Genomic DNA, 26732 nt, shown 5'->3' with positions numbered 1-26732 from the left:
ACTCACACACACTTCCTGTGCTCAGCCTGTAGCGGGCCGTTACTCACACACACTTCCTGTGCTCAGCCTGTGGTGGGCCGTTACTCACACACACTTCCTGTGCTTTTGTCACCAGAGGGAGAGCTGAACCTGTCCGCCTCCACGCGAGCCCAACGACTCAAATCTGAGTGAGTAAACGCCTCTCCTTCACCCACACACACACACACACACACACACACACACACACAGAGCATTCGACAGAAGCGTTGATGGAACAGAAACTGGTTCCTCTGCTAGGAGAGAGAACTGAAGTTCTCAGTCTGTCTGAACAGTCGAGTCGTGACCGTTCAACACGTTTTACCCCCAGTAACTCCCCTTATGTGTAAGTCGAGTGTCCAGATGTTTAGTGGCGCTGCTGTGTGTGTGTGTGTGTGTGTGTGTGTGTGTGTGTGTGTGTGTGTTCTCCAGTGAATCCAAGAACACTCCAGACTTTTAAATCGCGTGTCGTTTTGTTTGTTGGACATATCTTGTCTTTTGGAAAACCTGCAAACTATTTAATGTTTTAGCTCTGTTCCTTATCCTCTTCAGTTTCCTGTAGACCTCATCTGAGGCATCATGGGTAGGGTGGCACGATTTGGGAATCCGATTGTGATATTAATATATTTTTTGTTTTTTTAAGCTGCAGTCTGTAACATTTTTGGGTTAAATGAACCAAAGTAAAATTGAGCAAGTACATAACCAGCCAGTGTTCAAAACTCTCTGCTTACCGTAGCTCGATTCACAACGGTATGCTTGTAATAATGTGTGTAACTCCAGTGGTACTGGTGGATTTCAGCGGTAAACTCGAGCGTGTGTTTGATCATTACGTCACATCTGAACACATAAAGAAGAGTCGGCTAGTAGGCTACGAGTGTGAGGATGTTGAGCTGGAGATTTATAGCCTTTTCCTACAGCACTTGATATAATTAAACATCGATTTGATGGCGGATCCAGAAAGGTTCAAACGACAAACACCAGTGACGACTGGAGATTCACTAGGGGGGGCACGATCCGCCTTTTTGCCTCCGATACTGATACCTGGGTCTCAGTATTGGCCGATACCCAGTACTGATCAGATACATACTAAAATAATAATTAAAAAAACAGTGCCGAATTACCTGATAAACTGTATCTGTATGCCTCACTGTGGGGAAGAGACTGTGATTAATATTTTGTTAAAGGCATCAAAGCTTGACTTAAACATTAATTTCCTTACTTTGTAAAACAATATACAGACAATATATACTATATAATTAAAAGACATTTCTTTAAAAATTTAAGTGCAACTTTTTAATGAAGCAGCAACATATGATAGATTGGACAGAACAACTAACTATCAACAAACTGCCATTGCGCAAAAGTATTGTAATATGAAAGGCTTCAATTCAGAGCGGCACGAAACATTTATGCGCATCCCGAGCGAAGAATGATGCGCTCGAAGCAACAGGAGTCACGGCGCGCAGCGCTTCACATTGAAAAGTTCAAAGCACAAAAGTAAAATATACATATATTTCATTTATTTATTCATTAGTTTGAGGCTCTTAACAGTTTTAAATTTCAGTTAATGTGCGCGTGAAGAACAATTATATCGCTCTCTACTCCAGTGTTGTGATCTAACAGACACCCGGGAGAAAGTAACATGTGAAACTCCAGTAGGGCCGCAGCTATCGATTCTTTTTGTAATCGATTAATCTAGCACTTCTAGCGATCGAGTAATCGGATAATTTTTTGTGTGTTTTTAAACAACTAAAACAAATAATGCATAACGAAAATGATGTGGCTGTAAAATGATCAAGCATTTGGCTTTTATTTCTCAAAAAACAAACAAAAAAAACGTATTCCAACTCCAACATTTGGCTCCAAAACTAGGCCTATTTATTGCAATTTTTACCCATTTAGTATAAGTGCCAACAATGTTCTATGCTCAATTACTTTGGTAGCCAATTAAAATGTCTTCCCCAAAAGTACGAGTGGATTTGGAGAAGCAGGCTGGGGAATTTCATTTTTTGTTGTTGTCTGTAACTATTTGGAAGACGTGACATACAAACAAGGTCTCACAAAGACTGCAATACAATATTTGTTCCAATTACGTCGCGGTGTATACAGTGAATGCATGCTGAAATTATTGTTGCGTGAGTACATAAAAGTTTAAGCGTATGTGATGCATTGCCGCAATTGATCTGACTGGCTCGTGAGAGAGACGAGGGTGCATGCGTGTGTGTGTATGCGTGTGTGTCTGTGTGTGTGTGTGTAAGTGAAGGGGTTCAACATTCAGCGAATGTTTAAGCGTCTAACTAGACGCGATAGACGCGTCTTTGACGCTCTATTCGCGTTCGGTGTGAACACACCATTAGGTTATGTTTCAGTTACGCTTGGCATGGAGTGGATGTTTTCGGTTCAGATTCTGAATCACTGAAGTCGTACTGTTGTGGTATGCCAGGTCTACTTCGCAGTAGACACATTGCACCTGGTTCTCTTTCTTTTTAAGTATGTAATGATCCCAAACTTTAGACATTCTCTGCCGTTTATGGACATCTTTACTCTCTGCCATCGCATAGTATAGATCCGCGTATAGTGAATTACATTTTACATGGGAATTTAACGAGGCTTCGAGGCAGAGTTGTTGCCTCGAGGAATTTTTGTAATCGAGTAACTCGAGGAATCGTTTCAGCCCTAAACTCCAGTACGTTAAAGTCCTTTTAAGCAAACCATAGACCTTTATCTACAGATCTACGGAGGGAAGCACAAGGTGAACTTGAGTTTAACGACTTAAATCTGTACCTCACATTTAACTATAATGTCTTCAGAAAACTTGGAATATAGTACACGAAAGCATTATGATGCTTTGTAATGTTTGTGTGCCTTTTGTGTTGTACAACAATAACATACGCACAATATCGGATTTGGATGGTCTCGTCTGGTCGATACCCGATTCGGCAAATATTGGTAGTATCGGAGCAATACTGAGTATCGGATCGGCGCACCCTTAAGATTCACCCGTTGTAAAATGCAGAAGACTTGGGAGTGGGTCCAGAAGAAAAGAGACTGCAACCGGCCCATGCGAAAACCAGGATAATATCGGAAGGGCTTTAGAAAGGTGAAGTGAACTCCGTGTTTTGAAAGGGTTCGAAACGGACGCAGAGATGGCTTTTCCTGCTGGACATTAGCGATCGATAGGTTTAATCAGCTGATTTACTGCAGTGCTTTACCCTTAGTTAGTCAGAACAAAAGTGGATGTGCCTCGTTCAGAGGACATTTTCCAGTGAATATTCTCATGTTGGTCATACTTCCCATAAGTGTAATCTGTGACTGCGAACGCCAGTATCACACCGACTGACAGCCGCACACACTCCTCTAACACCGGATTCACCCGAGGCACGACCCACACACAGCTGATCGTTCCCCAATAACTGCAGGTTTCTAACAGACGGCGACAAAGAGGAAAAACTACGGACTGCAGCTTTAATTCTTTCTCTTTTTTCTGGTTAAAATTGCAATTTGATATTTAAAAAAAAAAAAAAAAAAAATATATATATATATATATATATATATATATATATATATATAATTTTTTTTTTTTTTACAAATTATCAAAAAAAAATATTATTAAGAGCACCATTTGTTTTGCTTGTTTGTAGGGCTGCACAATTTGGCCCCAAATTTTGTGCTTAAAAATTAATATTATTATTATTATTATTATTGCTAAATAAAATTATGAAACAAAACAAGAGATATCACTATTTTAATAACACTTATTTGTAGCATTATAAAAAATATTATCAGGTGTACTTCACATTTCATTTCCTATTTTACCCAGAACACTTCCTAATGCCTCAGGGAAGAAATATAACTCATGACGTTCGGGGAAAGCCCTGATGTGGACACAAGCACTGAAATACAGAAACACTGACTGATTAAACATAAACACAATATATGGCTGATCTTCAAGCCTTCTCCGGTATTTTCATAATAATAAAGCAAAGCTATCAGACATAGCTTTTATCACTGTGTAGAAAACTGTAAAATAATATACTTTCTGTGATGGACACATCAGCTCACAGTTATTAAACACTCGGCTGGCGTTATGATGTGAGTTTGGATTAAAAACGTGATTAAACATTGTCTTTTTGTGTACAACAGGTTTATGAACAAATGCGTGTTATAAGCGAAGCGACTCTTATTCACTACTGATCACAGATCTGCTCTTCACTTACACACTGGGCATAGAGTTATTTCATTAATAATCCATTATTATAATCCATCCTCTTCACACTAAGACGAATCGTGATTTTGATTAATCGTGCAGCCCTAATCATGGGCCGGTTATAAAAATGCTGCTTTATGTAATATCTTGTTTTGGCAGCTTCAGATATAATCCCACAGTCACTCTGTCAATGCCAGCAAACCCATAAATACAAGATGGCCGACGAAGTGTTGAGGACACGTTTCCTTCAGGACTGTGTTTATGTCAAGCTTTGAGGATGAACTGTGACTCTGTCTCTGGTTTACGTGTGTGTGTGTGTGTGTGTGTGTGTGTGTGTGTGTGTGTGTGTTTCAGGTGACGGCTCTCCTGCACTGCGTCCTTCACTGAACACTTTCCTCTGACCACATCACCCACAATCCTTTAGATGAGCACCGGACAGATGGACACACAACTAGAAAGCTTTTTACATGATCTTGTGACATTATTCTCATCAGTTTTAAAAGCCAAATTCTTGTTACTGTAATGCCAAAAAAACATTTATAATATACAATTTTAATAATTCTTCATGATATTAATACCATGTAATTACCCTGTAGTACCTATGATTTTAACTCATGATTTTAATAAAGAAACTGTGCCAGGGTAGGATTATTTTAATCACTGTATTATTGTAGTAATGGGTTAATTGTAATGAAAATAATGTCACAAGGTCCTAAAGTATTCTTGATGTATTCTTCCCCCTTTTCTTTCTTTCTTTCTTTCTTTCTTTCTCATTCCGGGATGAGATATGAGGCACGTTTCTTCATGAGGTCCAGCCGATGTCTCAGGGAAGCATTATAAACATCGAAGAGCTTTCTGTGTTCAGGGTCCACTATAGAAACACACACGGGACCACTGACCAGTTCTCGAGTCTTTCCCCTTTAGTACTGAAGCGAAGCCTGAGTGCACTGTCATCAGCTCTGTTGTGTAGTGTGATCCTGTCCTTCACTGGACTCACTTCATCATGATCGACTCGCACTGTAAGCTGCTCGTCTTAACTTGCCTTATTTGTATTGTAGTTACAGTTTTAATCATTTCTATAATTCTGGTTTGTTTGCACATTAACATGGGGTTCACTTGATTGACTTTATCCCCGAAGAACTGACTATTTACCTCCTGTTTATCAAGATTAACTGTCTTTGGGCCGGTTCACACAGAACGCGTTTGTGCTGTTAAAAACGTGAGACGAGAAAAGCTAATTTTTTAAAAAGTTGAACTACTTTTAACTTGAGCACCGTGTTTCTAGAATGCCGTGTAACGAGTGCGACGGTTAAAGACGCCCGTCTAGTGCGTTGACATTGGAGAAACGCGTTCTACGAATGGCCCTTACCCATAGATATTGTAAATGGCATTTCATATTGACTTTAAAGCATTTTTCTTGAAGATTTGTCATGTTATTATTTACATTTTTTTGCAATTTGTAATTCGCTTAAGTCATGAAACTCTAGGTGGCGCAGGCTGATGGTCCTTTACATGCAATCTGCAAGCAACGACATCATTACGGCATGGCACAAGCTGATTGGCTCAGCTGATCCTGCAGCCAATGAGATGCGTGCTCTACATTTAAATAGTGTGGTTGAGTGTTAGCTGTAGGATAGTGTGCTGTTCCTCTGAACCCCTCCACCTCCCCAGCTCCACCTGTCTAGATCTGATACAGCATTGGTGAATGTCTATTAATGCAGCGGATCTTACAGTGTGTGTCTATTAGCGAGTCCACACTTAATAATCAACAGCCGTAGCAGATCTAATCCCGCAGGACCCAGTACATTCACAATGGCAGATATCAACATGTTAAAACTATTTCAAGAGTTTACATGATTCAAATATATATCATCTATGTACAATTACATTTTTTTATCTTATGTTTTCTATCAGAAGTATTTGAGTTGAAATATGAAATATGACGCATGTCGTTGACAGCGTCATGGGATGTACTTCCTATATATTCTATATAGTATGATTATATGGCTTCAGCTTCATCTCTGTGTTTAATATTTCATCGTTCTGCGCGTAATGCTGTATTTTAAATACTATTTGATATCGATTTTTATGAGCTAATGATCAAAGATTTTCAGCGCAGCTCGTGATGTGTTTGATTCTGAACGCTGCAGTGCAGCACAAGACTATTGACTGGTCTTCACTCGCAATCTGTCACTGACTCTCATGATGATAATAAAAAAATGAGAAGTACTGTTTGTTTTTGAGTCTGTGTGTGTGTGCGTGTGTAAATGGCAGATGTCAGTGTAGTGAAACCCCAGTTTTGTCTCAGGGATGTCCAGCGTGTCAATCAGGAGACTGTGGAGGATCGAGAGCATCTGAAGCCTCTGTCCCCGTTCGGTGTGCGCAACCGCTATCTGTCAAGACTGGGCGTGCAGGTAACAGAGAAAACACACACACACACATCAGGGCCTGCAGGTAACAGAAAACACACACATCTGGGCGTGCAGGTAACAGAGAAAACACACACATCAGGGCCTGCAGGTAACAGAAAACACACACATCTGGGCGTGCAGGTAACAGAGAAAACACACACACACACACACATCAGGGCCTGCAGGTAACAGAAAACACAAACATCTGGGCGTGCAGGTAACAGAGAAAACACACACATCCGGGTGTGCAGGTAACAGAAAACACACACATCTGGGCGTGCAGGTAACAGACAAAACACACACACACACACATCTGGGTGTGCAGGTAACAGAAAACACACACACATCTGGGTGTGCAGGTAACAGAAAACACACACATCTGGGCGTGCAGGTAACAGAAAATACACACATCTGGGTGTGCAGGTAACAGAGAAAACACACACACACACATCTGGGTGTGCAGGTAACAGAAAACACACACACATCTGGGTGTGCAGGTAACAGAAAACACACACATCTGGGTGTGCAGGTAACAGAGAAAACGCACACACACACACATCTGGGTGTGCAGGTAACAGAAAACACACATCTGGGTGTGCAGGTAACAGAAAACACACACATCTGGGCGTGCAGGTAACAGAAAATACACACATCTGGGTGTGCAGGTAACAGAAAACACACACACACACATCTGGGCCTGCAGGTAGCAGAAAACACACACATCTGGTGTGCAGGTAACAGAAAACACACACACACACACACATCTGGGCGTGCAGGTAACAGAAAACACACACATCTGGGCGTGCAGGTAACAGAAAATACACACATCTGGGTGTGCAGGTAACAGAGAAAACACACACACACACACATCTGGGCCTGCAGGTAGCAGAAAATACACACATCTGGGTGTGCAGGTAACAGAAAACACACACACACACATATCTGGGCCTGCAGGTAACAGAAAACCCACATCTGGGTGTGCAGGTAACAGAAAACACACACACACACACATCTGGGCCTGCAGGTAGCAGAAAACACACACATCTGGGGGTGCAGGTAACAGAGAAAACACACACATCTGGGCCTGCAGGTAACAGAGAAAACACACACACACACACATCTGGGCCTGCAGGTAACAGAGAAAACACACACACACATCTGGGCCTACAGGTAACAGAAAACACACATCTGGGCCTGCAGGTAACAGAGAAAACACACACACACACATCTGGGCCTACAGGTAACAGAAACACACACACATCTGGGCCTGCAGGTAGCAGAAAATACACACACACATCTGGGCCTGCAGGTAACAGAGAAAACACATACACATCTGGGCCTGCAGGTAGCAGAAAACACACACACACATCTGGGCCTGCAGGTAACAGAGAAAACACACACACACATCTGGGCCTGCAGGTAACAGAGAAAACAACTTGCTCGAACCGATGACGGGGCGACTCTGAATGCGCGACCAAAGAGCGCGCTTCGCGCCTGCGCGCGTCAGAGCCCGTCGAGATGGGCGTGGCCAAGAGCTATTTATTGGGCGCCCCGTCATGAGAGTTCTTTAGGTTAAAACGACTGAAGCGAACTAACCAAGCACAAGCACGGCAGCTTACGCAATACTCGTTCCCTCCTCTCAGGGAACCGAGGTTACGTTAGTAACAGAGTCGTTCCCTTTCGAGAGGTCTCTCCTATTGCGTAAGTAGCTTACGCTATGGGAACACCATGCAAAACGCCGTGCATGCTGAACTTCGCCTTATGATAGCCAGAGGCAGGTGCCTGAGCTGAAAAACAAAGTTATCATCCAACTAGCCGGCAGAGGCGAGTTTTATATGTGGGGAAAAAAACAGAGCGGCTAGAAGCCGCTCAGTGTGACACAAGCACATACATAATCTAGATACGAACTCGTAGTTCAACTAGCATAATGCTGATAGTACATTGGAATGCAATGTCGGGACCTGTAGGTTGTAGAACCTGATAAATGTGAACGTGAGGCCCAGCCTGCCGCCGCACAAATATCCTCGATCGGTATCCCGCTCGACCATGCCCAGGAAGAAGCCACACTCCTGATGGAGTGTGCGTTTAATCCCCAGGGGCATTGAAGTCCCTTAGCTTCATAAGCCAGTGCTATAGCCTCAACTATCCAGTGAGAGATTCTCTGCTTTGAAACGGCGGAACCTTTCGTACGGCCGCCAAAGCATACAAACAGTTGTTCTGTCTGTCTGAATAGGGCAGAACGCTCCAAATACACTCTGAGAGCCCTAACGGGGCAGAGTAGATTAGCGTCGTGTTCGTCTGCTGGAGACGACGGCGCAGTTAGGGAGATAACCTGTGCTCTGAAGGGAGTGGTGAGCACTTTAGGAATATACCCATGTTTCGGTCTAAGGACGACCCTGCAGACGTTAGGTCCGAATTCTAGGCAGGCAGCGCTTGTCGAAAGCGCGTGCAGGTCGCCCACTCTCTTGACCGAGGCGAGTGCAGACTAGAGAGCTGCAGTCTTAAGCGAGAGCTGTTTAAGGTGCACGGTTCGGAGTGGTTCGAACGGAGGCCCTTTAAGAGCGTCTAGGACATTAGCTAGGTCCCAGATCGGCACTGAGGGGGGGCGTGAAGGGTTCATCCTCCTAGCGCCCCTTAGGAAACGAATAATTAGGTCGTTTCTTCCCAATGGACGTTCCATTACAGGGTCGTGTGACGCTGTGATGGCCGCCAAATATACTTTGAGCGTGGAGGGGGTGCGGCCCGCCTCCAGAAGCCCTTGTAGAAAAGCGAGTACGTTCGTAATCTCGCATGTTTCAGGGTTCAGGCCCTTGGCATTACACCAGTCACTGAACACTTTCCATTTCTGAGCATATAAGCGTCTCGTGGAGGGCGCTCAGCGATGGTTTTTAGCGCTCCGCTCGTGAGGTTCCTGGGAACCCGTTGAGGGGCCATGCATGAAGGGCCCACAGATCGGGGCGGGGATGAAATATCATCCCGCTGGCCTGACTGAGGAGGTCTGGCCTCAGTGGAATCGGCCGTGGTGCAGATTGCATTTGCATCAGATCTGGAAACCATGTTTGGTTCTTCCAGAGTGGGGCTATCAGAAGCACTGCGTTTTGCTCCTCTCTGACCCGACTGATGACCTGTGGCAGCATCGCGATCGGGGGAAAGGCATATAAGGGGCGGCTCGGCCAGCTCTGGGCGAGTGCGTCCGTGCTTTTAGTGAAGAAAAGAGAGCAGTGCGCGTTCTCCTTGGAGGCAAAGAGGTCGATCTCCGCTTTGCCAAAGGTTTTCCATAACCACTGAATCGTCAGCGGGTTGAGAGCCCATTCTCCTGGGAGAATCTTGTCTCTGGATAGCATGTCTGCCCCCTGGTTCAGGGCGCCTGGCACATGCGCTGCTCTCAGCGAGCGCAAGTTGTGCTGGGACCATAAAATGAGTCTCCTGGCCATTGAATGCATGGAGCTCGACCTGAGTCCACCCTGGCGATTTATGTACGACACCACCGTCATGTTGTCCGTTCGGACCAGGACGTGTTCGTTTTTTAGATGTGGAAGCAGGGCTCTGAGAGCCAAAGCGACCGCTTTCATCTCCAGACAGTTTATGTGTAGGCGCTTTTCCGGGTTTGACCAAAAGCCGGAGACAGGCCTGCCCTCGTAAAGGGCCCCCCAACCTATTTTGGAGGCATCTGTCGTTATCATCTTTCTCCTTGTGTTCACACCCAGACTCACGCCTGACTGGTACCAGTCGGCGGCTTTCCAGTGCGTCAGGGCTTTTATACAGCCATGGTTCGCTCTGATTAAAAGGTGGCCCGAACGCCACATGTGAGTAGGGACGCGGCTCTTGAGCCAGCGTTGGAGAGGGCGCATATGCAACAATCCTAGCTGGAGTACGGCCGATGCTGAGGCCATGAGACCGAGCATCCTCTGAAACCGCTTGACGGGGGCGCGCGCGCCCGCCCTGAATGATGTTGCAAGGCGCCGGATGGTGAGCGCGCGCTCTGATGAGAGACGCGCTGTCATTTGCATCGAGTCTAGAACTATTCCCAGGAAAGAAATCCTCTGGCTGGGAGATAGTATGCTTTTTGTAAAATTGATTCTTAGACCCAGGCATTCTAAATGGCTGATAATCCAAGATCTGTGTGTTATTAACTGACACTCTGATTGTGCTAGGACCAGCCAATCGTCGAGATAATTCAGTATTCGCACTCCCCTTCGTCTCAAGGGGGAAAGTGCTGCATCCATACATTTCGTAAATGTACGGGGAGCCAGGGACAGGCCGAACGGAAGTACTGTGTACTGGTAAGACTGTCCCTCGAAAGCGAATCTCAGAAACGGCCTGTGATGAGGCACTATTGGAATGTGAAAGTAAGCATCTTTCAGATCCACTGAGAGAAACCAATCTCCTGGGCGTACTTGCGCGAGGATATGCTTGGTTGTTAACATTCTGAACGAGCGAATCATTAGTTCTTTGTTCAGGTGTCTGAGATCTAGGATGGGGCGGAGACCGCCATCCTTTTTCGGGACGAGAAAATAGCGGCTGTAAAAACCTTCCTAGCTCATAGAGGGGGGAACAGTTTCCACAGCGCCCTTTTCTATTAGTTTGCGCACCACGGTGCGTAGAACATGTGAACACTCCTTTCTCACTTTCGTCTCGACCACAGTCGTAAAACGTGGTGGTCTGCGAGCGAACTGGAGCGAGTATCCGTGCTTTACTATATCCAATACCCATTTCGGCATATCTGGAATGTTTTCCCATGCCGCTGCGTGTACAGATATGGGCTGAATACAGGCTAGGGGCGGGCCGCTGTGAAGTAGGGACCCGGCCAGCGAATCGCCTGAGCTCGTGGCTCTCAGAGGCGCGGGCGCGCGCTGAGCAGCTGAGTGAATGGGCGCGTGTGTGATTACAACAGCGCGCGCTGTGTCTGTAAAACTCGCAGCCTGAGCTGGGGTTGTGTTTGACACTGTAAGGACAGTGTTTATAAGTGGGGGTGCATAAACAGTGGTAGGCACACTCGTCACTTTTAGAATGTTTCCCGCTTTTACTGGGGGTGAATTTATAACTGTGTGAACAGTGCTTGTGTGTAGTGGTGCGTACATGACCGTAGGCACGTGATCTACATTCATGGGGCGCGAAGCCTGAGCTGGGAATGAATTTGGCACTGTTTTGACAGTATCTGGGAATGCACACTTTGTGGACATGTGAACCCTTAGTGACACAGGCAGAAAAATACTCTTTTTGTGTTTTCTGTGCGTCGCCGTAAACACGGCGTTTGTTTGCAGGGGAGCGAGCTCTTTGACTGGCCCATTAACTGCTGTATGGACATATCCAGCCGCCTGTAAGGGGACTGGGTAATGTTTGAGTTTTTGCAGAGAGAGTGGTCCGGCTTTTGCGAGACACGCACTCTCTCTTCTCATTCCTGTGGCTAGGACGGCTTTCGAGGCTCAGGGTTCAGCACAATCTTGGGCCGAGGACCCCGTCGCTCAGACGGCGGCTTGCGGTTGTGAGAGCGCGAGCGGCGTCGAGTGTCAGCCTGAGGCGCGGGCTGAGAGGCGGTGGGAGCTGTTCTAGCCCGCTGCGGCTGTAGCGGTCTCTGTCTGCTCTGCGATGAGCTGGAGCGCTTGGCAGGAAATGGCTTATAGCTTGTGAAGCGTTCTGGGCCTCAGTGAAGCGTTCGGCTAAACCCTTAACCGTGGCCTTCGTGGCTCGCAGAGCAATATCAGTTGCGCTGCGTAGGTCCCTGAAGGCTTCGGGTTCGGGGCCAGACTCGTCCATAGAGCGGAGAAGTTTGGCTTGGAACACTTGAAATACTGCCATTGAGTGAAGCGCTGATGGAGCTTGGCCGGCGGCGACGTAGACGCGACCGGCGAGAGCAGAAGTAGTGCGGCAGGGCTTCGAGGGGTGGGAAGCTTTGGCTTTCCATCCGGTGGTGGAGGGCGGGCAGAGATGATTGGCCACGGCCTCCTCGAGGGGCGTGTTCCCTCGTAGCCTCTTTCCTTCGCGCCGTCCACAGAGGAGAGCGAAGAAGAAAAAGAAGGCTTTAAGCGCGCAGAGTGGGGGGCTTTCCACGACTTGATGAGTTCGTCGTGAACTTCCGGGAAGAAGGGAGAAGGCCTTTGCCGAGGGGCCTGCTGGCGCCCCTGCAGAAACCACTCATCCAATCGGCTCCGGGTTGGTTCTTCGGGAGAAGACCAATCGAGCCCGAGGTCTTCCACGGCCTTAGAGAGGACACGGATAATCTCGATATCCATGGTGGAGCCCCCGCTCGTGCTAGCTAGCGTCGACGGGGCGGGGTCGAGAGTGGAGCCCTGCCAGTCGTCCGATGCAGCGTCGATGGACAAGCTGTCATCTATTCCCCCATCGTCCTCGGACGCGCCGAAAGTCACAAGGCCCACCGCTCTGCTAGATGGGTGTAGGTCCGGCTGGGTGAACTGAACCGGCGGTGGGGAAGGCAAGAGCGGCGGTGAAGCACGTGGAGACTGGCTCGGCGTGACGTCACTGAGCTCAGGTTCAGGAAGCCTCTGTGAGCGGCGCTTTTTTCTTGCGCGGCTCAAACAGAGGGGTGGCGGCGATGGGCTCGCTCACGGCGAAAGCGGCAAGGCGAGCCCGCAGTGCGGAGAGACCCAGGTCATCACATTCCGGGCATCCGCCCTTGGTCAAAGCAGCTTCTGCGTGGTCCCGGCCCAGGCAGCGAGCGCAGATGATGTGACGATCCCCGTCCGGGAGAAGGTCTCTGCACGACGCGCAGGAAGGCATTTGAAACAACGCCTCAGAAATTTGCTCTTTTACAAGTGTCGCGGGGCGAACAGATGTAAAGATACTTGCGTGTGTGGCACGCCGGATGGTGTTCGAAGGCGGCTGAAGGTGCCGACGTCCTCGTAGCAATCCCGCTGGTATGCTTTTCGACGGCGGCGAAGGCTTCAATAATCCGGAGGATCCAGCGAAGAAGGTGTTCCCTGAAGGAGATTAAATCTAAAGAACTCTCATGACGGGGCGCCCAATAAATAGCTCTTGGCCACGCCCATCTCGACGGGCTCTGACGCGCGCGGGCGCGAAGCGCGCTCTTTGGTCGCGCATTCAGAGTCGCCCCATCATTGGTTCGAGCAAGTTGCCGCAGCACAGCCAATGACCGAGCTTCCTTCGTTCATTGCTGTCAGCTGTGCAGCTGCAATGCGTTTTACATAAAGACTTCAGTATTCTCGAGAAAAGGAGTTTTCCCATAGCGTAAGCTACTTACGCAATAGGAGAGACCTCTCGAAAGGGAAACACACACACATCTGGGCCTGCAGGTAACAGAGAAAACACACACACATCTGGGCCTGCAGGTAACAGAGAAAACACTTACACACACACACACACACACACACATCTGGGCCTGCAGGTAACAGAAAACACTCACACATCTGGGTTTGCAGGTAACAGAAAACACACATCTGGGTGTGCAGGTAACAGAAAACACACATCTGGGTGTGCAGAAAACACACATCTGGGTGTGCAGGTTACAGAAAACACACACATCTCGGCGTGCAGGTAACAGAAAACACACACATCTGGGCATGCAGGTAAAAGAAAACACACATCTGGGTGTACAGGTAACAGAAAACGCATCTGGGCCTGCAGGAAACAGAAAACACACACACACACATCTGGGTGTGCAGGTAACAAAAAACTGGGCGTGCAGGTAACAGAAAACACACACACACAAACATATGAGCCTGCAGGTAACAGAGAAAAACACATCTGGGTGTGCAGGTAACAGAAAACACACACATCTGGGTGTACAGGTAACAGAAAACACACACACATCTGGGTGTACAGGTAACAGAAAACACACACATCTGGGTGTACAGGTAACAGAAAACACACACATCTGGGTGTACAGGTAACAGAAAACACACACATCTGGGTGTAGAGGTAACAGAAAACACACACATCTGGGTGTAGAGGTAACAGGAAACGCACACATCTGGGTGTACAGGTAACAGAAAACACAGATCTGGGCGTGCAGGTAACAGAAAACACACACACAAACATCTGGGCGTACAGGTAACAGAGAAAACACACACTCACACATCTGGGCCTGCAGGTTACAGAGAAAACACACACACATCTGGGCATGCAGGTAACAGAGAAAACACACACACACACACGTATCTGGGCGTACAGAGAAAACACACTCGCACATCTGGGCGTACAGGTAACAATACACACACTCGCACATCTGGGCGTACAGGTAACAGAATACACACTCGCACATCTGGGCCTGCAGGTAACAGAAAACACACACTCACACATCTGGGCGTACAGGTAACAGAAAACACACACACACTCATACATCTGGGCGTACAGGTAACAGAAAACACACACTCGCACATCTGGGCCTGAAGGTAACAGAGAAAACACACTCTCACACATCTGGGCATACAGGCTACAGAGAACACACACACCCACACATATGGTTCTTTAGGTAACAGATAGAACACACACTCACACTTCTGGGCATACAGGCTACAGAGAACACACACACACACACACACACACACACACACACACACATCTGGGCCTTTAGGTAACAGATAGAACACACACTCACACATCTGGGTGTGCAGATAATATAAAACACACACACTGAAATATCCGATGCTTCTGCACAAACTAGCGCTTTTTACAGGGTTCGTACAAGGTGCTTAAAATGCTTAAAGTAATTGAATTTGATGTTTTGAATTTAAAGTCCTGGAAAACCCTTGAAAACAGCCATATTTATTAAAAGTGCTTGAATTATTGGAAAACAATTTGTAGTGAAGGAGTAAGATTGTGTTGCTAGTTTGGAGTGATGATCACTGTGGGGCTTCTGTTAGAATGCACAAGTCTTTGTTCTCCATAAACGTTCTCTTTAATTCTAACTTGCTTCAGTAAAGTTACAGGTGGATAGAGATGTGGTTCTACATAAGTACATAATAATAAATAATAGATTGTATTAGTACAGTCACAACAAACATTAATCATAAATACCAATACAGTAAATAGTTATTAGTTTGTCTTATAATGTAGAAGAAGTCAAAAAGACAATTATATGCATTTAAAGAAAATATATGGAAACGATATGACTTAGAATGAGCTGTAGCACACATCATATGAATCTAAAATTCAATATAAACCGTAATAATAATAAAGTTAAATAATTTTCCTTACAGAGCAAAGAACCAAGTTGCCATTACTTAAAGGAGCATTCGGCAACTATTTCACCTTAATAAAACCGTTTAGAAATCATTTGGATGGTTTAATAACCCGTTTTGGTGAGTATGGTGACTTTCCCCGCTCCCCCCAACGTTCCCCGGTGGAAAACCAACCTTGCAACATGGGGACTAACGTCCGGTAAGAAGCGAGAACGAGCGAGAAACACAAACTGCTTTACGGCAATTCGACATAAACACACATGCCGCCCTCAATGTGTATGATGCATACCCACCTCGGTAGACAGAGCTCCGCACGATAAAGTTGGCCGTCTCCGATAATAACAAATGCACATGAGTAGCGGTAGAAAGGGGGAGGAGGGGCCGCAAGTGAGTTTTTTTTTACGACATTGTTGTGAAATATACGCCTCACAGCTGTAGGGGGAGTTCGTTGAGAAAACATGCGACAACAAAAGTGAAAATCACTGAAGAAATAGCTAGAGTTGCCGAATGCCCCTTTAACATAAGTTGCAATGCAAAACCTAAATGTAAGCATTGACTGTATGCGTGGCAAACAGAAGGTAAACAAAAAGTGCACACTATAAAGTAGTTCATTCTCTCAAACATATACATATAGTGCGTAAATATGATGGTACTCACAATAATTCTGCAAGATTAATTTTGCAAACAACACTCAAAGTCCTGGTTTCCTTCTGCCTGTCGCATCACTACAAATGAAGGACTTCCGGGTAAGAACGCAATAGTTTTTAGGCAGTCATGATAATAGTCTTTTAGCGCCCTCTGCTGTAAGGGGTTGCACTTTACTTTTCAACAGCCGCCCCCAAATTTGTAGTTATTGGGGATTCTTATCCCCATCATCCGACATAGTGGGTAGGCGGATCAGACGGCTGACAGGTCCGACATAGGTCTGGTCATTCACCTTAACCTCTGCTGTACATATTTGCCCATCAGCTTCTGCGAACACAATGCTAATCCGTCCAATTGGCCATAGTGCTCTAGGAAGTTGAGGGTCCACTATAAGTACCACTGTGTTTGGTTGCAGGGGATCTGTGTGCCATTTCTCCCTGATTTGCAATGCAGGCAAGTAGTTTTTTAGGAACTCTGACCAGAAATGTCAGCAAGGACTTTACAGGCCTTCCATCGCCACCAACTGAGTAGATTGGAGTTATGGTAAATGGTTTGTGGCAATGAAGGATCTAGCCGCCCCATCAAAAGGAGATTTGGGGTAATTGGGTCTAAGTGAGCCACATCAGAGGAGACATAACCTAGGGGCTTGGAATTCAGGATTCCCTCAATAAGGATGGTATTGAGCATTTCCTCAGTCACAATCTGGGCATTAAGGGTGGCATTTAAGGCCGTCTTTATGGAACATATCTTCCTTTCCCAGATACCTCCAAAGTGCAATGCATTAGGGGGGTTGAAGATGAACTTGATCTGGTGCAAAGCCAGGTGAGTTTGCAATGAAGGGTGCATGGTTTTGAAAGCATCATGGAGTTCTCACTCACCTAAAATTAGTCCTGTGGTCGGACAGTAATTCAGCAGGATTGCCTCGGCAAGAAATGAACCTCCTCAATGCCATTAGAAAGGAGTTGTGTCTAGACTGGTCAAGACTACAATGTGCACTGATCTAGTAGTTAAATATTTAAATAGGATCACCCATCTCTTTTCATTGTGGCAACCTTTTTTAACTAAGAAAAGCCCAGAGCAGTCTATTTCAGTAGAGAAGAATGCAGGGCACTGCAAACAGAGGTGGGCAGGAGGTAGATCTGGCATCCGAGGAAGGACTGGGTGGGCTCTCCATCTCTGGCACTCCAGACAGGCACGTTGCTCTTTCCGAACAACTTCACGACCCCAAAGTATCCAGTACTTGCGCCGTAATTCCCCAAAATGTCGTTCAGAACCATGGTGCTTTAAGTTATTGTCAACATGCTGAATGAGCATTCTAGTCACTGAGTGCTTTGGATCCAGAACAATCGGATGAACTATTTCTGATTCCAGCTGGTTACATCTATGTAGTCTGCCACCAACACGAATGATGTGCACATCTTTGTCCAGTTCAGGTGCCAGCATTGCTAAACGGCTTAATGATGGTACTGATTTACCAACAGTAAGACTGGAAAACTCTCTTGTTGAGCAGCTCATAGGACCTCTTATTCTGCTTTCTGATAAGTTTCAGTCGTAGGACTTTGTGAATCAGATACGGTTGCCTTGTGCAGGTACTCTGCAGTGGCCTTCACTAGGTCTGTAAAACGCTCCAGTAGGGTCTTTCCCCTTGTGATGTCATCAACTGGGTTGTTCATGGAGTCAACATAAATGCAGTTTCTGGTATTAGTTAGCTCGTGGATCTCAGCAACTCGTGTCCCTACAAAAATACCTGTGGTCGGAATCAGACTGGAGCCAGTTAAGAACAGTCGTTGAGTCTGCCCACAGGAGAATGTGGGCTATGTTCACTGTTAGTTCCCTCTGCAACACTTGGGCAAGTTGAGCTTTCCTGTAGCTCAAACAGTAGACCATTGGCGCTTGCAACGCCAAGCTCATGGGTTCGATTCCCAGGGAAGAGCAAGAACTGATAAGAATGTTAATGTGTACCTTGAAATTCAATGTAAATCGCCTTGGATAAAAGCGGCTGCCAAATGCATAAATATCTGCCAAATGCATTAATAAAATGAGGATGGCACACAGCATTGAAAGTTGTTTCTTGGGAGCTACTCATGATCGGGCAGTAATGAATGCCACCTCAACTGGGCTGTGTGGTTCCTCAGCACGCAGATATACAACACACCTGTAGGCCCGCTCTGAAGCATCACAGAAGATGTGAACTTCATTGTTGCAGCTGGTGTGCTCTAGTTTGAGGCTTACATGATAGCGAGGCAAACGGAGTTTTTCCAGATGTTGGAGTTTGCTCTCCCAAGCTTTCTAAGCTTCAAGAATATAACCAGGGAGCAGTGGGGCATCCCATTCTCTCTTATTATTCCACAACAGCTGAACAAGAATCTTGGCCCTTGTTGTGAAAGAGGTTATGAACCCAAGTGGGTCATACTGGCTGGACAGCACCCTGTAGATATGACTCATTGTTGTAGGGCTTGTTTCTTGCAGATGGAACGTGTATGTCAGGGGGATCTGACCTACACCTCCAGCTTAGTTGACTTTGGTTAAGCCACTGGTCACTATCTTGAGACAGTATTTCTGGGGGAAGGTGCCTCATGAAATTTGGGATGTTACTTGCTCATTCCCTTAATTTAAAGTCTCCACTAGCCAGTAGCTCTCTCACCTTGTTGACTGCTTCTTTAGCTGATTTAGGGGAAGAGAAGCTCTAGAGCCAATTGTCCACATAAAAGTGTCTTTCAAAAGCATCCCGCACATCATCTCCTTATTCACTGATCAGTGACGTGCCTCTGAAGTGCATATGTTGTACAGCATGGGGAGCAAGTTGTCCCAAATGGCAGGACTTGCCATTCATGTACACTAGGAGGGTTGTCTCTCTGCATATTACACCACAGGAACCCTAAGAGTGGTCTGTCCTTGGGAGTAGTGTGTGTTGCTGGCCGTCTGCTGCTCCAGGTTGTATGGATGTTTGTCTTGCTTTTATTGATTGTTTTAAATACTGCAAACTCTCTACTGGTGTAGGATCGCCAGACTCTTTTGGCATTAGATCAGCTATGCATAACACGTTGATCTATATGGTTAACTGGGGTGGAACAAACATCTCGCCCCCTCCACCGCTCCTGCATGTATTACCTGTCTATCTCTGCCGGACCCCATGTTCTCTCGGGAGGAAGAAGCGATTCAGACACCATGGCAAACAAGGTGGTCTGTTTGTTAAAATAAAGACTTTAAGGGCTTTGTTCCCAAATGCCGATCCTCGCTGGATTTTGGGAGATCTTGACGTGGATTGTCGTCAGTACGTGCTTCGAAGCCTTTGGGAACCTGTGTATAAGTGGCTGGTACCCGTGATTAACGTGGATAAGGAGCCTCCGGTCATCATTCATCGGTCACCTCGTCCTAGTAGAGTTTTACCTCTGAACTGTACCTGTTTTATAACTCCTCGGCTTACGGGACGAGGAGGTGGAGTAGCTTTTAAAGAACATTTAAACTGTCTGCGTTTGCCATCTTACTCCTATTCCAGCTTTGAACTCTGTGTTTTTGAACTAAGTCTGAATTTTCCGATATTTTGCGCTGTTGTTTATCGCCCACCCAAATATAACAAGGACTTTATCAACAATTTTTCTGATTTTTTGGCCGGAATTATGACTAAATATGATCGGGTATTAATTGTGGGGGATTTTAATGTGTGTTGTCCCGCCAAGCCTTTGGCTAAAGCTTTTTTAAATCTTGTGGAGTCTTTTAACTTAACTCAGTGTGTCACTAGTCCCACATATATATGTGGACATACAATAGACTTGGTTTTAACCAGTGGTGGGCCGTCAGGGCCAGCAAGGCCTTCTCTGCTGGCCTAAACACTATCAGAATCACTGACTTGCATTTTAATATATTTTTCCATGATTGAGTATTAAATTATTCCCAATAGTCCATTCTCTTAGTTTCATAGCTTTTCTCTTGGTTGCGCTGCTTCCAGTAGTGTATGTTTATGTTAGAGCTTTTATCCAATCATATTTCAGCAATCGTATTGTCAGGGTCGAAGAAATCTGCCTTGAGGCCTTCAGAATCAACAGTGCGGGCGTCTGTTGCTTAAAGGGAATGGCATTGAAACTGTTGCTTTAACCAATCAGATAATCAGTCAGATTTAATCAGCCAATCAGATTTCGATTTGACTACACCGGGGCCATCTAGCAGGCGTACAATGACGTCGCCATTTTCACGTCCTTTGATTGGATGTTCAGAGCGCGTACTATTACTGGTAGTCAGAGCTAGCTTACTGCATCTGTAGCGAACTGCATAAACTAAAATATATTTCTGTAAATTTAATAGTTGTTCAACCCACAAATTAATGTTTCTTTCCCTCCTCGACCCCGAGCAGGTTTAAACCTACCGGAAAAAAATCCCTTATTCAGCCTGAGCTTAACGCAGAGTCACGGAACTCTATTTGATTTGTCTGGGTAAAAACACAACTCTGTGTATGCCACGAATGATTTTGAAGGCAAAAGTCCCACTGATTTCATTGATTTCCTTCAAAAATCTGTGTGAGAGCATGGGTCAGCTGTACACATCGTCATGTGTTGCGGTGACTGTCCCTGTGTCAACTGCTTCTGTCGAGCAGACACTCTCAGCCCTAAAGAAAATTAAAACTTATGCCAGAAATATGACGGGACTCAACTTTCAGCATTAGCCTCAATAGAAAAGACTTATTGTTGGAACAGAAACGCACAGATAACCTGTACAACAGAGTAATTGAAGTCTTCGAAGTCTTTGAAGGAAAGAAATAAGGATGGATTTTGTGTAAAAAATGTCACAACAATTATAGAGTCTATGCACTGCTACACTATTAAAAGTTATTAATTCAGATAGGACACCACTGAAGGCCTAGGTGTGAAATGCATGGCCTGCCACTGGTTTTAACATATGGCCTGCCTAATGGTAATATTGAAGTCTGTGATGCCACTTTCTCTGATCATTTACCTGTTTTATTTGAGATATGCATTTCATGTGATTCTAAAGTGACCATTCCAAACCGTCGCTGTCGGACGATTAAGCCTTCAACTGCTCAATTGTTTTCTGAGGCTTTTAATGGCATTGAGGATGATTATTCAGTGTCCTCATATGGCCTTAACACTGATGACTTAACCTCATTGTTCTCTCTAACCTGTCAAAGTATTTTGGATATAGTGGTCACTTTTAGGACAGTTTGAGAAAAAAATATAGTTCAACCGTGGCTGAATGCTACTACTCGATCTATAAGGCTTGAATGTAGAAGGGCGGAGCGCCGCCGGAAGAAGGATAAATTACAGATCTCATTTGATATTTTAAAGGAGAATTTGTCCAAATATCAAAAAACTGTTAGATCTGAGAAATCAAAGTATCTCTCTAATGTTATCCATTAACATTAGAGAGATACTGTAATCCACACTGATGATGGCTTAGGCTGAAACACGTCTGTGTGGACATGGTATTAATAAATATGAAGATATAACTAGAGAGTGCGGTTTTTCATCTTTTATCCGTAATAACTCTCATAAGCAGCTGTGCTGTTCAGTACTATAATGCTGTCTTGAACACTCGGCAAGCTACTTGGTTAGAGCCTTCGGCTGAAATGTGTGAACATTTTTTAAACTTTTTTTATCAATAAGATTGACGCTGTTAGAGTTAATATTTCTCTCCCTGTGACTGTTTTATCTATTTTCACTGAGTCCTCCGCTTTTTTCAACCAGTTTGAGCTGGTGTCGCTTGTCTCATTGAGGGAGATCATTGTTGAAATGAAATCATCCTCATGTGGGATGGACTTTTTTCCTCCACGTCTTCTAAAATATTCAATTGAAACTATTGGTCCTATAGTACTTGCAATTATTAATAGTAGCCTGGCCTCGGGAGTTTTCTTAAGTCTTTTAAACATGCAGCAGTGGAACCAGTAATAAAGAAATCTAATCTGGATTCATCAGTCTTTGCCAATTTTAGACCTATCTCGAAACTTCCGTTTCTGTCCAAACTACTGGAGAAGGTCGTATTTGGACAATTGAATTCATTTCTAGATCTACATGGTATTTATGACGTGTTTCAGTCTGGTTTTAAATCCCTACATAGTACAGAAACTGCACTGTTGAAGGTTTTTAATGACTTCTCACTTACTACTGACTCAGGGGACTGTGCTATTTTAATCTTACTAGACCTTTCGGCTGCATTCGATACTGTAGACCATGAGATCTTGATCACACACTTAGAACAATGTGTTGGTATTAAGGGTACTGCGCTGGCATGGTTTAGACCCTACTTGTCTGATATAACTTTTTCAGTTCGTTTTGTAGACTTTATCTCCTCAACGGCTTCTTTTACGTGTGGGGTCCCCCAGGGCTCCATTTTGGGGCCTATTTTTTTCTCCATGTATATGCTTCCCTAGGACATATTTTTAGGAAATCTGGTATTTCTTTTCACTGTTATGCAGATGATGCGAAAATTTATCTGCCTTTGAAGTGAATAGATACTCGCAAATAAGCGCCTCTGTTGAAGTCTCTTGAGGAATTAAGGCCTGGATGGCACTAAATTTCCTTAGTTTTAACGAAAATAAAACTGAAGTTATGCTGTTTACGCCGGGAGGCACTTATGAGTCAGTACAATTGGACCTTGGTAAATTGAATCCACTTGTGAAGCCCTATGTAAAAAAAATGTAGGCGTTATTATGGAAAGTGATTTTAAATTGGACAAACAGATTAACTCGGTAGTTAAACCTATTTTCTTCCAATTGAGACAACTCACCAAGGTGAAATCTTTCCAGTCTTTTAAAGACTTGTTTATATTTTCATCTCCTCTCGTCTCGATTATTGAAATGGCCTTTATATAGGCATTTGTCAGGCCTCTCTCTCCAGACTGCAGATGGTCCAGAAAGTGGCAGCTCGCCTGTTGACAGGTACATGAAAGCGGGAACACATTACCCCTGTTCTCACTTCTCTTCACTGGTTACCTGTCCATTTCAGGATACATTTTAAGATTTTGGTGTTTGTTTTTAAATCTCTTAATGGTCTTGCACCTATAATATCTTTCTGACATGATCAAGCTGTATGCTCTGCCAAAAGCACTTAGGTCTGCTAATCATTGGCTTTTAGTTGTCTCACGGGTAAAGTTGAAGAGCAGGGGTGACAGAGTATTTGCAGTGGCGGCACCCGAGCTCTGGAATAGCTTACCCCTGTACATTAGATGAGCTCAAACACTTGCTGTTTTTAAAACTACCTTAAAAACTAATTTTTATAGTTTGGCATTTGACGCTATGTGAGTTGCTGTTGACTGTTTGTACCATTGATATGGGATATGTGTGTACATCACTTTGATAAACACTTGCTGTTTTAAAAAGTCCTTTATAAATAAACTTTGACTTTGACTAATGTCACTGCTGACAGCTGTTGAATGTTCTCTGAATAACAGCAGGACGCCTAGCAGAGAAGAGCTTAAATTGGGACCAGGCAGGATCAATTCATTACAATTGTTTCCTTGATGGGTAAAGGAACAGTTGAACACAATTCTGTTTTTCTCATTGTGAGTCACCATATGATGCGGGGTGAACCATGACTCTCTAGATGACTCCCACAAATCTTTACTCACTTTTGTGGTGTATCCAGCCTGTTCAAGTTTCTGTATTTCTGAGCTGTATGCTGTGGCATGGGCTGGATCCCAGAGGAGGCGCTTCTCTGTACTCCTCAGATTGGCAAGGACTGAAGTTGGTGAGGCAGACAAAGTTGGCAAGGACTGATGTTGGTGAGGTTGGCATGGACTGCACACTTAGTAAAGGTGTGGCATATCTTTGAACTCCGATGATGTTTACTCGAACTGTCTTCGTCTGCAAGAGTTCCATTGCAGTCTGATCCTATCGAGACCTTGTCACCAGCTCTTCACTCTTGTATGCAAGATGTAGAGCTGCCAAAGCTTTTCCACATTGTGATGCAGCTCAGCTGATGGGGAGAGTGTTGTGGTGAACAAACATGTCTGCTGTGGTAAGCACTTGGTCTGACCTTGAAGTGTCCGGCCGAGTCTTGTCTTAACCACCACGGGCCCCCCAGGTGGGCCTCATTTTACTGGCTGGATTGGGGTTATTAAAGGGATAGTTCACCCAAACATGAAAATTAGCCCATGATCAATCAGAGTTATATTAAAAAAATTATGTATTAAAGTAACACCAGGTAACTTTTGCTCTCGGGGTCCCCCTACAGTTGGGAAACAGTATTGTCCTCTACTACTGTCGTAAACTCTGTCATCGTGCATTTGTTGACAACCATGATAGCCCTGAACACTGTAGGAGGAGGTCACATGCAGGTGTTCTGCTTGCATCGTGTGTGAAATGTCTTCATCCCAGGTACAGTGGCATACATTTCAGCATGTCATATGAATATAATTTCATGGGTTTTATTTTTTTTCTAACGACAAATGATCGCGATGATCACGTTTACAAGCCAGTGTCATTATAGTAGCCTAGTCTATTGGTTACCGTTTTACTGAATCTATATGATACTTCAATGCAATGTTTGAGTGGTAGATAATAACCATATATCGTCAATATTATAATATCAAGCTACCATAAATAAATCTGCAAATTTTACAAATCGATTTGCATTATAGCTTGAGGCAAGACAAATAATCATTACCTGATTCATGAAGATAAACGGAGGATAAGATAGCTTCCGTAACATAGTCAGGCAGACAAAAAAACACCCCAGACTACGGGTAGTCATTGGTTGTTGCGTTAAATGTTACCCAGATACAATAGTGCTATTTTCTGATTGGCTAACAACACCAGACGAACAACACCAGAGGAGACGCGCTTGAATTCCTGTTCCACAGTGAGAGCGGCGCGGCCAGAGTTTTGGGCACTGTGGCATATTAAATATATTACAAGTAGTTTTTCAGCGTGAGAAATACAATGTGTTGGCGGGAGAGCGTGACAAGACCGAAATGAGTGACTGTCACGCTCAATGCGTGACACTTGACAGCCCTGCGATTTTAAGGAAGTGGGGGTGGTGGTGGAAGTGACGTATATGCCGTAAAGCAGTCGAGTTTTGTAGTTCTCTTTGTTCGCCGGTTACTACCCGAAAACCGAAGTTTAAAAAGTACGATTAAAAACGCTACAGACCCCGTCAGGCTATGGAAGACGTGTCATTCAACCTATTGTAAGTCGATGTACCATCACAAGAGACTTGGCAATATATTATGAAGGTTGAAAAGTTACCTGGTGTTACTTTAATGTCTTGCATTTTTTCAACAACAATATATGTGAAATTAGTGTTTAATTTTATCGATAAAACAATCTTTGCACACAAAATCAACGTTGCAACCCATCTGATAAAGATATAGAGACATTTTGCATGGCTATGAGCTTGATATTGCTCATATAAATATCCAAGTATATGATACAGCTTTCATTCAAAGTTGCCACAGTCATTACTTGTGTTGCACTTTATTCGTACCATTGTTTTATTATTTTATTTTTGTTGATCTTTTTACCTTTTTTGAATTTAAAAGATAATAACGATATTGTTTGATAAGAGGATCTCTAATTGTAGTCCTTGAAAACCAAAAAGTAGTCCTTGAAAAGTCCTGGAATTTATTTTTACAGTATCTGTACGAACCCTGTTTTCAGGATTGATTTGTCACACAAACGTCCAGTTATAGGACGCACCCTAACAAACGCTAGCAACCATGAATGCAGTATTATTTCTAATTGTACATAAATCCTATAATGCTCATCATCTTCTTTGAAAGTCGTTGGTTGTTCTGTCAACAGATGCCGGACCACTGCTGCCCACATCTGTCTTCACTGGCCTACAGGAGTCTTCTCAAATGAGTGTGTGTGTGTGTCTAAGTACTGAACCTAACCACTGTCCATGTATGTCTGTGTGTGTGACACACTACAACATGTGGCACATCACTGCTGCTAGAAATAAAATACTTGTATTGTTAAACCTTTATTTTTGCGTGCATTTTGGATGTTTGATTAGAATCCAGCAAAAGTCCTCCAGTACATGAGTTGGTTCGGAACAGCACAATCTCACTCATAGAGTCCTTGAACAAAATTCACCAATTTAACATGAACAACTACAATTCAGTCACTTCATTTAAACAGTACTTTCGGTTTTTGTTTTTACCGTTTAGGGGGTTCCAAAACCACCTTAAATTCTGCACATTTTATTACGATAATGTACTATGCCATTTATTTATCTTGTTTTGTTTTTCTTAAGAAGAAAATTTGTGTTTTTTACACACACACACGCACACACACACACACACACACACACACACACACACACACACACACACACACACACACTC

At 44.5% G+C, this 26732-nt stretch overlaps 1 protein-coding gene across 2 annotated transcripts in view; it reads left to right on the top strand.

Moving 5' to 3' along the window:
• mfsd1 (major facilitator superfamily domain containing 1) overlaps window positions 1-26371 on the top strand; it is a 41515-nt gene extending 15144 nt beyond the window's left edge. The window contains exons 15-17 of one of the 2 annotated variants that reach the window (XM_077197350.1): window positions 116-167; window positions 6531-6636; window positions 26188-26371. In XM_077197350.1, coding sequence (XP_077053465.1) covers window positions 116-167; window positions 6531-6636; window positions 26188-26247 — 218 coding nt within the window. In that variant the 3' untranslated portion in view covers window positions 26248-26371. Of the gene's footprint in view, window positions 1-115; window positions 168-4576; window positions 6452-6530; window positions 6637-26187 lie in introns of those variants that run through there. The other variant, XM_077197349.1, reaches the window with a different exon arrangement.
• Window positions 26372-26732: the final 361 nt, after the last annotated feature.

Source organism: Siphateles boraxobius, unplaced genomic scaffold (assembly GCF_051911475.1).
Source record: "Siphateles boraxobius isolate OS27281-9 unplaced genomic scaffold, OSU_SipBor_1 39, whole genome shotgun sequence".
NCBI classification, from domain to species: domain Eukaryota; kingdom Metazoa; phylum Chordata; class Actinopteri; order Cypriniformes; family Leuciscidae; genus Siphateles; species Siphateles boraxobius.
The sequence above is the reverse complement of the archived record's forward strand: the minus strand, read 5'-3'. Positions and strand labels throughout refer to the sequence as shown.